The 14427-nt window shown below is 39.4% G+C and overlaps 1 protein-coding gene across 1 annotated transcript; it reads right to left on the bottom strand.

The window, feature by feature from the left end:
• Positions 1–5812: 5812 nt before the first annotated feature.
• Positions 5813–11419, bottom strand: LOC144429927 (uncharacterized). The gene is made up of 5 exons (XM_078118175.1): positions 11324–11419; positions 10810–11043; positions 10446–10706; positions 9126–9237; positions 5813–7097 (listed from the first exon to the last, which is right to left on the bottom strand). Exons 1-5 carry the CDS (start codon positions 11352–11354, stop codon positions 6923–6925), a joined length of 813 nt encoding a protein of 270 aa, XP_077974301.1. The 5' UTR covers positions 11355–11419; the 3' UTR covers positions 5813–6922.
• Positions 11420–14427: the final 3008 nt, after the last annotated feature.

The raw sequence follows: 14427 nt of genomic DNA, 5'->3' as shown, positions 1-14427 counted from the left end.
ACAAAAAAACTTTTTGTAATATTCATGAATTTACATCTGTAATATATATTTTTCGTTTCACCTGTTTCTTGTATTCTCACATATTAACAACTTGTGAAAACTTGATCTGTCATGCAAGGGTGTCGCCGAGAATCTTCAAAGAATCGGGAGGGTCGGAAATTCTTAATTTCCAAGTTAGATCGTAAAAGCTGGCGGGACCGGATTTTAATCATTAATATTTACTGAGATAAAAATTATTAATTTTAGGATCGTTTTAGGGTGCTCCCATAGTGTGTGTACCAGGTTAGGCCATAATTTTATTCTGGGTTTCCGTATTTTAGTTCTATTACGCGTTCGGGGACTGTCTGTGTTAGGCAAGTAAATAAACCCCCTGCCTATAAGTTTCAGTCCATTTACACAACTTGATGTGAAGTAGGCGAACAAAATTAGTTACCTCCGTATTTGTACACACCATTCTGGAGCGCCCGTTTTAGTAATGCAGATGAGAGAAATCCCAATACCACGTGGTGAGAAAAAAAGGGAAGTTCATTCCAATGAAACAGACTTAGTTGTACATTCGATTTTGTTTTATTTACGCCGTTTGCAAATTAGATAAATAATAATTAAACTGTGTATCCGCTGTGTAGAGTGGGGGTGCGCAACTAGCGGGCCAAATAGTGCCGCCCGCGGAAAGGTGTCAATTTAGAAAACTGTGTGGCTCGCGAAACGAATTTTTTAATTTAGTTTAATCTGATACGCGCGAGTAAAAAGCCTATACCTGAGCCCAATTTATTATCTATGCCCGTGACGTTCAATGCCCTAACAGCTAGCTTGTGCGAAGCATGTCATAGGGTCAATAACCAAAATTTTTGTGTTAAAGCCTATGTTTAATAAAGGTGCGACCCGGATTTCACCCAGTTATCGGTATGGGGCCCGCCTGTATCAAAGTTTGCACACTCCTGCTCCAGTGTTTGCTCATAACAACTGCAACTAAAAAAATATTTATCTCCTGTGAACGAGTATTTCAACCCCGAGTACTGGCCATACATGAGCCTAACTATAGTATGTTATTTTCATTATTAATATTGAGCATACAAATGAGAGAGTTCGTTTGTATTGGGAATATAAAATCTTTTTTCGTGCTCCTAAGTTTCAAGAGAAGGGGCCGAGATTCATACCGTTCTATGCTTATTGGACAAGTAGTAGACCTATGAACCATTTTGTTATTATGTTGTTGTTAATGTTCTTTGACACAAAATTTCATCGATATTAAAAAGTCGCTTTTCTCGTTGATTACTGGACCAATTACCACCTTTCATACGAACCATCGGAACGGAACGGACGGCTGCTGCCAGACACAAGTTTTACCTTACTTTGAGGGGACAAGGCGGTTTCGCGTGTTTGAGCTTTTATTTCGTTGGGTGCCAATGTTGCGCCGGGAGTGTACCGGATCAGGTATGTCCTAATATCTTTCTTAGAGGTTTAAAGTACGGTACTATATATACTCCATATGGTATACTGACTAGATTAGATAGGATGTCCGGGTACCAGTCCCTGGCAACACAGAAATCGGCGGTGGTGCAGTACGCCCGTACGGTACAAGTGCACGACTACAGTCGTCAAATCATACAGTTTTTCAAGTTGTGTTAGTCTGCCCTTGTCTGTACCGGTAACACTGCTTACTACCTTGTTTCCCCGGAAAAAGACCTGAATATAGGACCTAGCCTGAATTATAAAAATGATTTTAGTATAAGCTCTCCCCTTTAAGACCTAGTCCATAGCCCAAAACATAAGAGATTGTAACTTGAAAGGCAAATTTGTGGAATAAAATCACAGACGGATGTGTTATCAACGACTGGATAAGAAATTATCATTATCAACAAGATAACTCCTATTTTTTGAACAAAAAATAAGTATAAGACCCCATCTGTTTTTTAAGGAAAACAGTCTGAAAGTTGAAGGATCACTTATCACAATACCAAAAACTGTTTTGCCGTTGCTGACTTGACTACACAAGGTGAATATAAATTGTGATCAGAAACCTTACAAAATAGACTATGTCAAATCTTTTAGATATAGCATTGGGCCAAAGAACTCCAATGATGAAATAACAACACATGTGGATTTTAAACAACCACATATTATAGTTTATATTTTAATATGTACATTAATGGCAAGGTAAAATGCCACGAAGTTTTTTAAATACTAATATGACATGTCTGTTTAACATATATGGTGTTCATTGCCTTTGATTTTACACAATACCTATATTTTATTTACAGTCAAAATATGAACTATGATGAAGTTTAAATATGACCGTGACATAGGCAGGCAGCCTCAGTGAACTTATTGCCATTTGCCACCAACTAACGATTGTCAACCGTGCCATTGCGTGTCATTAAAAGACCAGGTAACAGAAACATATTCAAGCTTTATCAGTCTAAAAGTGATGAATTAACTAATAGAAAATTCATAATGAGCTCATTGAGGTTTGTCATATCTGATAAAACAATCCATTCAGACTGTAAGTGCTTCAACCACTTTCATTTCTAAAATCAGCACTATTTTTATACAATTCTTGATTCGTTCGCTGTTCTGCATAGATATTAGATTCAAAAACATGCATTGCAACTGATTTATCATGTATGTTTTTCCCAATATATTTCAGATGGTTACGATAGATCACGAAAAGCTGTGGTAAAGTTCACACAAGGTGTACCCTTGCCAAACATGCTTGGTTGGGACATTTTAATTGCGTTCTAATGTTATTGCAATATATTTTGAACCTACCCATGTTGGGAAACTCAAAATGAGGCAAAAAATTATTGTGTTCAAATTTGAATAAAAAAACTGTTTGGTTTTGTAATGGTCATTGATTCACAAAGAGTATAATTGGCACACGTACCCACAGGTTTTTGCCCACTAGGGGTTGCAAAAGAGCAGTCACCTTCTAAGTACCACGTGCTTTTCACATGTGTTCTTGACGCATTGTGCGTTAGGTTAATAGCCCCGTCTGCAGTTCTTAGGTTGGTCTGGCTCTCCCAATATGGGCTTGTATTTGTAATGGATTCGTGTTCCTTTAGGTATAACAATTATTTATTTCTCATTGTTTAGAATCCATTGGTTCTGCATTTGTTAATTCCCGAGTGACACTCAAATTATTCACCGACTTTTTCGTACCTCACCAACTGTTTGGCGAGTGTTATTGTGTTCGACCTGATTTTGCAATCCTTGAGCGACTGTTAAACATTTTCCAAGTTATAATACATTTGATTGTATCCAGTCAAAAAGACTTTTGTTTATGGGGATTTGGAGAACACAGGCTATAATATGCGGTCCTCAAGGTGACGTCCCGTCAGAGCACAATGGGAAAAGACCGCAATTTTAAGTATCAACATCTGTGGCACACTGTGATCTGAGTAGACACCGTTTTAGAGTTGGCACAGTGTGACCAGCACTACAACGGACCAGCTATGCAATGTATGAAAATGGCTACCCATGCTGCGCACTTCACTCGGTAGAACAGTCTCTGTACGGCTTTCTGTGAGTCAAGATTAAATAGGATTCGTCATAAAAATAAAATGACTCGGAATTGTCAATTATTCATCAGTGAGCCATTTTTTCTGCGCCATTAAACCTTTTACACTTAGCATCAATTTTTTTGCGTTTTGTTGCCATTTGTCTAATTATAATTAACTTATAGGCTCATTAAACGAGCAATTGTGAATTTTATACTTGTTAGATTATAATATAATTTAGTCTACACGTATATCACAATAAATTCTGTTACGTAAACCGTAAAGAATGGTTCCATTACATTTGAACCCACGTACATTTGAACCCATGACAATTGCACCTGCATGCTATTGCATATATGGAAATTTTTTTTATTTACGGATAGTTGAACCCATACTAACCCTAACCCATGGGTTTTAGCACCCGAATATAGATTGAACCCGCGGATATACACATGGGTTCAAATGTACGTGGGTTCAAATGTACGGTCACCGTAAAAAATATATTCGTCAAAACAGCCGTTTTTCTACTAACTCAGTGAAGCGTCGCGGCCGGAATATTTTACTCCGCGGGCCGTAGGCTGCCGACCCCTGTACTGTAAGAATCCACTAACGCAAACTCACGGCGCGCTTACGCAAAAAAAGGGTTTTATAAAACTCAATTTTGTGATCGTTAATGCGAACTCTATGCCTTTTAAAGTTTGTAAACATGTAGGCCTAAGGAATGATGGCAAAAAGTCAACTCTTCTTTCTCATCTGATTTTTATATCATATATTAGTTACGTTCAACGCAATTCTGTTAATTTTAGGGGCGCACCCTTACCACGCTGTCGAGTGGTATCTCTTGGCGATAAAACAAATGCGTAACGAAGTGAATAAATCGATTTTAGAATGGATGACTAGTGACTCGACCTGACTATGAATCAAGGACTTCTGCCTAGCGCCGCTTCTTACTAGGTATAGTCTCGCGATCCCAAGAAGGAAGACCCTCTGCGTATTTCATCAATTTCCTGTAAACCACAAGAGCAATTGAAATGCGTGATTTAATGAATGAGATGAATGAAAAAAGAAAACATTTACAAAAATCTAAATTTTCAAGTTGATAATCGGAATCAAAATATTCAGCAGACATTATAAAAACAATAATCTGAATCTTTCCTGAGGTGAAGGGCATTTTTGTTCTTCCGCCTATACATTGGATAAAACAATTCTAATTGAGGTGCAAACCTGAATGAATGAGATGAATAAAAGAGAAATATTTACAATAAATCAAAGTTCGCATTGTCGGTTCCATAAACACAAAGTCTCTCAATAGTTGACGCATCGTGCTGAGCGTTAGGAATACGCTTGCCACTAAACTCTTCATTGGATGCTCCAGACGTATGCGCACCAAGATGTCACACAACCTGAATCCTAACAGGTACACACATACCATGTTCAGGTTGTGCGCCATCTTGGTGCGCATACTTCCGGAGGTCCCTTCACTGCCCTGCCAGTGTTCGCAAGTTTAAATCACGTGTGTGTTTGGGGCGGGGTAAGCGTGGTACTGGTGGGTGGGTGTTGGCGGGGGGGGGGGGGGGGGGTTATGCAGGTAATGGTTATTGGGCGAAAGTTCAATGATGATAATAAAAATTTATAAAATATCGATAAACTGAAAGTTAAGTTGACAAAGCGTTGCTAACCGTTCATTAAAGAAGACATCAATTTGCCAAAGTGAGATTCGGAGTCAATACTTTGCCGGATCCGGAGTTTATTTCAAAATTTCTCAAACGCCGGAACCGCGGAAACATGTACTTTTATGATGGAGGAAGTACTTACCAACCAGTGGTAACTAGGGCTGGGCATTTTCGAATACCTTGTGATTTCAGAATCGAATCGAATAATTATTTTCGAATCGAATCTCGAATACTTGAAAATATATAATTGTGAGCGACTTTATTATAGTAATTGGTCCTCTCAACATATGAATTATTGAAGACATAGAATAAATCACCCAGATAGATTACTGAGCGTTCACACATAATAACAAACACGTTTTATCAATAACTCACTACAGAAAATAGTCATGTGTTAGAATTTCGTTGAAAAAATATGACTCCAATGAGAAAAAAAATCGGGGAATTCCCCTCGACCATTAGCGGAAAGAAAAAAACAAGATGGCGGCGATTCGTAATTTAGCTCTGAACCGATTCGAATAATTTACTATTCAATTCGAAGTGCCCAGCCCTAGTGGTAACATGAACCACCCAGCGACGTGAGGATTCGATCTGGCAAGATTCCAGCCGGCAAACTTACGCAGGGAGTGGTATAGGATAGGATAGGATTTACATATTTATCCCGGGGAGAAGAAAGCCGATAAGACGGCTTATCCATATGGCGAACCACGGCCTCTCGTCCGGTTACCATTCCAAGTCGGGTATGGGATTAGATTTTACTGTATTGTTTGTTTTCGGAAGCATGGACTTGGTGGTGGAGGAAGCCGTAACCGACCAGCGGTTACGTGAACCACCCAACGACGGCGAGGAGTCCAGCAATCCTCTCGCACATAACCATCCCTGCATGGGATTTGAACCTGCGAATCCACGCAGAGTAATTAGAGGTGCGGTGGCGAGCGTATTCCTAACGCTTAGCCCGTTGAGCCACACCACCGCGCAAGCGTAGCAAGCGTATTCCTAACGCACGATCAGCAAACAGGGTCGGCTCTAATTAGTACGTGGTACCCATGTGAAACGGAGTGGGCGGGGCCTAGTTTGAATAGAAATAAGAATAATATCTGAAAATTAGGATTTTGTAACGAAAAAATGAATTTGTGTAACATATTGTCAACTTGTGAATAAATACAAATCAGGAGTAACGTGATTTTACGTAAGAGTCGTTTGCGTACAGTATAAATACGCTGACGTATTTTGGTGACCATAAGGCGCACCCGGTTATAAGACACACTGTCAATGAATTACTTAGATTGGGTATTTATCCATATACAAGGTGAACCAGGCTATAAGTACATTGCACTACCTGATCCATACATTACGCGCATCGGCTTATAAGGCGCACAATCGATTTTTGAAGAATAAAAAGTGCGTCTTATGGTCCTCAAATATGCTATACATAATTTTTATTTAAAGTAATACCTCACACCTAAACTTGGACACCATGTCTATGTAAGTGCCGCGAGTTGCGGTAGCCAGAAATTTCCAATGAGGGAAAGGAAGGATTCTGAAATTTCTAATTGCCAAGTTAGAACGTAACAGCTAACAGTAAGAGCCGGTGGTTTTCAAAGGCCTTGAAAGTCTACAAATTGTTTCAAGCTACGAAAATTGTCTATGTATGATACGGAAAATTCTTTTTTCTACATTTGAAAAGAGGGGGGAGGGGGGTCGACCCTCCCCTCCCCCTAGCGGTAGCATAGGGCCGACCCTGTGAGTAAACTAGCGAGGTGGCGTGTCAGCTGCCTGTCGTCTTCTATTGATGACGCTATAGATGGCATTTGAGCTACTCGGCTGCGAATCGTCTCCCATTCTGCCGAAGTTGTCTCCATATATGGCATTGACCACGATTTCCCGACTGCTTGATTCTTCTGGGTTGCGTGAGGTTACCTTTGACCTGAAGTGAATTATATTAATTTGAAAGAGATTAGGTTCTAATGGAGCCTGTGATGGAATAGAAAGGTCGATATGACACCTTAGCGGTGGCCTAGTGGTTAAGGCGTCATACTTAACTGTGATGGCATCAAAGGTCACAATCTTGGATTCAAATCCCATGTTCTTCACCTTACCCAGGCAAAGCGTAGTCATCCCAACATTTTTTGAGAGCAGGGGGTAATTTTTGGGGGTATACTGACGTAATACGACACTCACTCTTATCTTTTGCTCGGAACAAAGCCAGGTAAGAGCGGCCACTGATATCTATCAATATCTCAAAGAATCTCTCTACAGACGTATTTCGCTGTCGAAGTTATCCAAGACATACAAGCGAGCATTTCCATTTATCTCGTTAGGTTGGTGGAAGAATCAATGATAGCAAGCTAGGAAAAATCAGTTCCAGGGGACATGGTCCCTCGGGCACACCCCGGCTACGCCTATGCGCCCATAGTGTAATAAATTATTAAGGTAATGACGAGTTAGAATGATTCCGGTCCTTCGAAACTATAATAGGTCCTTACATATCAGTAGGTGCTCGTGGAGTGCCTTGTTCTGAGGGGCTTGTAAATACGTCCTATTTCGCTAGGCTAGATTTCCCAACGTAACTTAGGTCTCCCGAAGTACGCGCGCACAAGTACTTCTAAATGACCTGGCTCAACAATTTTTGTATATGTCATTCTTAACCCCCACCTAACTACGTCATCCGAAAATTACGCCACAGTGACGTAATAAGGCCCTCCAAAATATACGGATGGCCGTCTAAAACGCGCAGACGATTATCCAAAATCGAGCAAGCTATTTCTCTCGTTTTGCCGTTGTGAGTATACCGATAAGAAAGAGGTCGCCAGTCGTCAGCATGTTCATTATAGTCCCCACCGATGCCATTTCGGACGATCGTAGCTATACATTGGCAAACTCTATGACGTGTTGTCAGAGTGACGTAATTTTGGACGACGTAGTCAGGTGGGGGTTAGGAATATTATATGCAAAAATCATTATGCTACGCCCACTAGAAGTACTTGTGGGCGCTCACTTGCTGGATTTCGTGAGATCGTCTGCGCGTTCTGGGCGACGGTCTGCAGATTTTGGCAGGCCTTATTGAGTCAATGTGACGCCGTAGTGACGTAATATTTGAATGAAGTAGTCAGGTGGGTTTAAGAATGACATATTAAAAATTGTTGAGCCACGTCCACGTGAAGTACTTGTGGTACATAACTATACCAGATCCACCCATTTCGGTGGTGAGCAGCTAAACGCGTAATAAATAGTTTATTAGAAATTGTACAGTAGCCCCAAATCGGAGGTTTATACGTATATTTGAATGCTTGCAGAGCGCCTCGTTCGAATGATACAGAAAAATGTTTTTTTTTCACTTTCAGAAGGGCATCTCGACTCTCATCTCCTGGCTGCGCCCTTGGTGATAGCATACTGCCCCTTGAGGTAACTATCGAGGTGGCTTGTCAGATTCTGCTCATTTTAAATTTATCGTCACAAATTTTTCAATTTATTCTAACCTAAGACAGAATCTAAGACAAGAGAGCAATGCTCAAATAGATGACACAAAATTGCTCGAACCTAAGACAGAATCTAAGACAAGAGAGCAATGCTCAAATATATGGACACAAAATGGCGCGGTTACAATCTGTCACAATAGCCTACCGGTACCGTATTTCAGCTGAGGAAACCGCCACAAGGAGCGCAATTTTTAATTTGGATGACGTCATCGCACACATAAACCGAATCCCATAGAGGCCACAGAAATTTTGGAAATGATTAAAAGTAAAAACGTTCTAGCGAAAAATACAATCTTTCCCCACTGAAAATTTCAAGGCAATTGGTCCAGAAGTAATTTTTTTGCAATAAAAAAATCAAACAAGGAAATCAACAACAACAAAATAACAAGACAATTCATAGGTCCATTTCGTGTCCAAAAAAAATCAAAAAATTAGTGGTGGCAATAACAGGATAATATCAAAGCATTTTCACTTACCGATTTCGTATAATCACAACTCCGAGCACCACCCACGATATGACAAGTAATCCGATGGCGATTGCAAGGCCGACAATCAGTTCGGTTCTGCCATGAACCATCTGCAATGAATCTGTAATTCAGAGTTCAAGTTCATATAGTTTTATGCAAATTTTCTGATAGAAAGCACTTTAAAAAAATGGAGATAATATTTATATGGCGTGTCCGGAAAATTCGCCGCAGGAAATTTCGCCTTAAAAAATTTCGCCGCAGGAAATTTCGACGTAAAAAATTTCGCCGCAAGGAATTTCGACGTAAAAAATTTCGCCGCATTAAAATTCGCCGCAAGAGCATTTTGCTGTGAAACAAGTATTTGTGATAAAAAAAAGTTAGGTTTATGGGTTTAGAGCAGGGGTGGCCAACCTATGGCGCATGCGCCAAACGTGGCGCATTGCATGATTAGAGGTGGCGCATTGCATCTTTAACAGGAAAATAAATGAAGGTTAAATATTGATACTAAAGGCCTGTTGTCACAATATTACGCCTAACATTACTTCTTAATCGTGCCTTTTTCTCGTCGTTGTTAAAAACAGCTTTATTGCGTAATGCTCATAAGACAGAATGCGTTTTTCTCCTACTTTCAGGAAGGCTGTAGTTTCCACTTGAAGCATGGCGTCACAATGGTTCCCTATTTCGTAATCAATCGTAATCTGTTTATCGTAAATTGCTCGAATTATTGCGTGGATACGAGAATTTTCGTTGAGTTAACTATATATATGCGGCTGTCATTGAAATTCATTCATTCAGTGTTTAATTCAGTGATTCGGTAATTCTCTAAATGAGTGGTTTTCTGTAAACTTAATTTGGTTTTGGCCTGGTGTCAGGAATTATATTGAGCACAGATAATGTTTCGTTGCTTGTCGGCTGCTTAACTCCCAGATCGAGTATGGATATAGCTCACCAGTTTAGCCCAGATACATGGTTTTAAAGTGCAGTAAACCATGACATCGCTATGCCGAGGAGACTTATAATCAATCCTCTTGCACAGGGGTATGCAACCTTTAATACAGGAGGGCAAATACACACATAACTGGGTGAAACCGCGGGCCACACCTTTATTTAACATTGGTTCTCGAGTAGCTCAGGCACAAAAAACTTGTTGTTTATCTTATGACACGGAATTTTGCTTCGCACAAGCTTGCTGTTAAGGCATTGTAATGCCATGGGCATAGATAACAAAAAAATTGAATCAGGTTTAAGCTTGTGGAAATGAGCGTGCGGAATTACTCACATTATTACTCGAATTACATTATTATCCCCATCCTTAACGTGTTTACTCACCAGTTACTGTTGTGGAGTATTCGGACTCGTTCGTCGGGCATTCGAGATATTTATACTGGATTTGAACGAATTTTTCACCAGAATACTTCCTAGTTATCTTTAATTCCGCTGGCATTTTTGACAGACGAAACCATGCAAATTTGTCGCAGACCACGCCGTCTATATCCGGTATTGTGAAAGTGGTTGGAGTTTGTAAGCTACATCCAAACGGTAGATAGTATATACATTTAACTTCGGGCTCTCGACATGTCCTACTTAGTTCTGAAAAAATCGTTCAAAAGAGGAGTTTATTAAAAGTCTTCAGCTGTTGTAAGTTTTGGACAAAAACAAAATGAGGTTTGCGGTAGAAAAATATACAGCGTACCTGGCAAAGACAACGTGCCAATACAGCCTGTATCATTTTTCTTATTCTCTGATATCCATCCATACATCGACACATTCTTGATAAATATAAATAACGTGTGGTTGTCTCTATATTTGGCAGGAAATTTCCAAATTCTGTGTTTCCCGGACTCCGTGCTACTGTATGTGATTTCTCCCGATCGATTACGCAACTCAACATCCTTCTGGACTCCGTTCACTTGAGTTACAAGTAATGCTGAAAACAAAAATATGCGTCACTGGCCCATAAAAGTGAGGACATTCCAATCATATATTCCCATTGGTGGGATTCAAATTTTAAAAAATTTTTTTTTATCGAATTCACTAATAAAAGATTAAAGGTTCGCTTGGCAACTTTGTTCTACCATTGATGGATTATGCGGAAGTGTCGAGTGACGTGATCAGAAAGTACAAACCATTTTTATGCATGAAGTGAAGTCATTTCTTATGAAATCATACTGGAACGAAGTCGTCTTCAAAATGTCAATCAAACTTACCAATCAACATCGGGTATATCATTCGTCTCATTTCCGTATCCTGGCAACTACTAAAGAGCTATTAGCGCTAACGCGGATTTGTACTGGAATACCATATTCTAGCTGGATAGAAAACAATGTTAAATGTTAACAACACCGTAGATTTGGATATATCAAATACTAAAAAGAAGGATGGGTAATTCTAAACACGATTCAAGACCAAAGGAACCTTAATAACAGAGTCGCGGTTATTAGACTGGCTAATGTTGGCCTGAGTCTGTATTGGAAATTTAACATAAATTTATGGATTCATTGCCAATGTTAGCAATTTTTTCAACAATGATCACCCCAAAACAATAAGAACAAACAGTCCAAAAGTCCACTTCGTGGACTCTGAAAATTAGTACCTTGTTTCCCCATAAATAATAAGACAGATTCTTATTTAAATTTTCTTTCGAGAAATAACTTTGGGGCTTATTTTTTTTCTTTTATTTTTATTCATCAAAAACAAAATTGCGAGATTTTTAAATATACAAAATATGAAAACCGATATTCATTCACTTATAAATAACACGTTTTTATTCCAAACAAATGCAAAACGTAGATTATCAATCCTTTGAAGCATGTAAGAGAGATTTCTTGTTATCGACTGAATCAAAGAAATAATAATTCGCCCCATTTAACCAGGCCTTATTTTAAGGTGAGGGCTTATTATAAATCATTTTTACAATTCAGGCTAGGCTCTTATTCGGGGAAACACGGTACTATGATAGAAAAGGCCCTGCCGGATAAGACTTGCTTATCCTGACTCAAAATATCTTGGTCGCCACAATCCCTATTTATTTCCTGTATCACAGAAAGCCTAAAAGCTACTCTGACTTACATTCCATGAAGATTACGTTGTGTTACAGGCGCTTTCTGATTTGATTACAATATGACAGAACAATTATTTCTTTGTACTATAGTGACGTCACATTATGGTTTCGTCTTCTATGAAAGGTGGATCGTCTTCGAGTACATCCGGCTTGATAAATTGCTAAGTCGTAGTTTCAGTTTTGCTTTAATACATGTAAAATTAAATTTGGAAGAACAAAGAGCTGTTGAGTGTGATTATATGAAAATATGGCGAAGTAATATTGAAATTCGACAGCTGTGTTTGGCATTTCTTTGAGTCTAACACCTAGAGTATAAGCCATATGGTAAAAGCCCTTTCACTCTAATTCATTGAGACTAATTCTAGTCAATTATCGTACGCTCTTGAAAAATATAGCAAACACAGCCCTATTTTTTTAAGCTATTTCACTGTTCTATCGAAATAAGGGCGGGAAATCTCTGCTAGACATCACCCTCACTTCACGCTATCAGCCTGCGGCCATCTTCCCTACTTTTCCTAGCTTTTGAGTACTTATAGTGGGCGTGATTTAACAATTTTAGCATATGTCATCTAAAACTACCTACGGCGTCACAGTGACGTAACAAGACCCGTCACAATATAGGGGAAGATGGAGCACGTTGGGACATGGGGCACAGTGAAAAATCAGCTCTCACACTAATACTATATTCGGAATCCGGTCCGCGGTTTAATGTTTCGATCCGTCCTTCGGTGAGTTACAACGTCCCCGCAAACGGACAGCGGACGGGTAGAGCGACGCAAGCTATGAGGTGAAATTGGTTTTGAGGGGTTGAAACTAAAATTTCACCGTTCCATTTTTTTCTTTTTTCTAACTTAGCCTTTTCAACGTGACAAACCACCGTCTGATATCTTTCAGGTATAGTACACTGTGAAATAATTATAAAGTTGGCGAGTGGATGTGCCTTCCGAATTTCGCCGTGGGATGATCTGAAGATATTTGTTGATAATGGGGAACAATGGACCGGGGTTCAGTGGGACATGCCCTACATGACACAATTCGACAGTGTTTGATACAACAAGTGCTTAGAGACCTAGAGATGCGTTATATTTTCATGTAACATTATGGTATCTTTCGACTCATGGTCCAATATGAAATATATTCGAGAATCAAAAATATTTCCAGATTTAGATTCGGATTAGAAAATAATTTAATTTGTAAGCGAATATTTTAGTGAAATATTTCGTTTGAACATTGATTTTAAAAATCTTAAATCTTCAAATTTGAGGTCTCCCTGTTCTTAAGACGATTATGCTGATTGATTGCTTATTTTTAAGGGCATACTTCGTTGAATTTTAACAGAATGATCCATTGTGCCCCAGGGTCTGTCCGAATGTGCCCCACAAGTGGGGTACAGTGGGACACTTGACAAACGTTTTTCAAAGCATTTTGGTGGTGAGATGTGTGTCGCGAGAGAATTTCTTAGTCGCTGAATAAAAACTACATTTACCCCTCCCTGCATTAATCCCGCAAAGTCATATGAATGTGCAGAATAAAGAACTCAAAATTGGAAAAAGAAAAAAAGTGTCCCAACCTTCCCCACGTTCCCCTACGTACGGTCGTGCAAAACGCGCAGACGATCACCCAAAATTGAGCAAGCTACGTCGTAAACATACTCTAAAGTCTAAGTCATAAGAGGTCGCTGGGGATCGTGAGTTTGTTATCGTCGGCGCAGACGCCATTCCGGGCTATCGTACCTACACTTGCCAAGCTCTATGACGAGATTGTGGCATTGCGGTGACGTTATTTTTAAATGACGTAGTCAGATGGGGATTAGGAATAACATATGCAAAAATAGTTATGCTACGCCCACTAGGAGAAGTACTTGTGGTACTAAACTATACCAGACCCGCTTTTCCGACTACTTTTTTTCAAATTTGCTAATGTAAATGCTAGCAATTTGAAGTCCATTATTCAAGTGTTCGTCTGTCATAACCGACCGATAGGTGGATTTCATGACACCCATTTTAAAAAATCGGTTAAAACAAAAAGTGATTGCTAATTACCAAATCTCAAATTACCCGTTGTAGTGATTTATTAGCGTCTGCTCTGCACTTTCCTCGAATTGCTTGCTGTTCAGTAAGTGGCGGCTTTGTGAATCGAGTTGTTTGCTTCTCACAAGCTATCTGTTACGACGTTGTAGCTTTATAGGCATAGATAATAATTTGGATTAGATATAGGCTTTATAACGTAAATGGATTGGAAATGCTTGCA

Source organism: Styela clava, chromosome 11 (assembly GCF_964204865.1).
Source record: "Styela clava chromosome 11, kaStyClav1.hap1.2, whole genome shotgun sequence".
NCBI lineage: Eukaryota > Metazoa > Chordata > Ascidiacea > Stolidobranchia > Styelidae > Styela > Styela clava.
The sequence above is the reverse complement of the archived record's forward strand: the minus strand, read 5'-3'. Positions and strand labels throughout refer to the sequence as shown.

Bases quoted from the DNA above. Each gene is read 5' to 3' on its own strand.
- LOC144429927 (XM_078118175.1), bottom strand. From the start codon at position 11,354: ATGAGACGAATGATATACCCGATGTTGATTG. The intron at 10,707-10,809 runs GTACGCTGTATA...CGATTTTTTCAG, and splicing joins TGGCACGTTGTCTTTGCCAG to AACTAAGTAGGACATGTCGA. The intron at 7,098-9,125 runs GTAAGTGAAAAT...AATTCACTTCAG, and splicing joins GTTGTGATTATACGAAATCG to GTCAAAGGTAACCTCACGCA.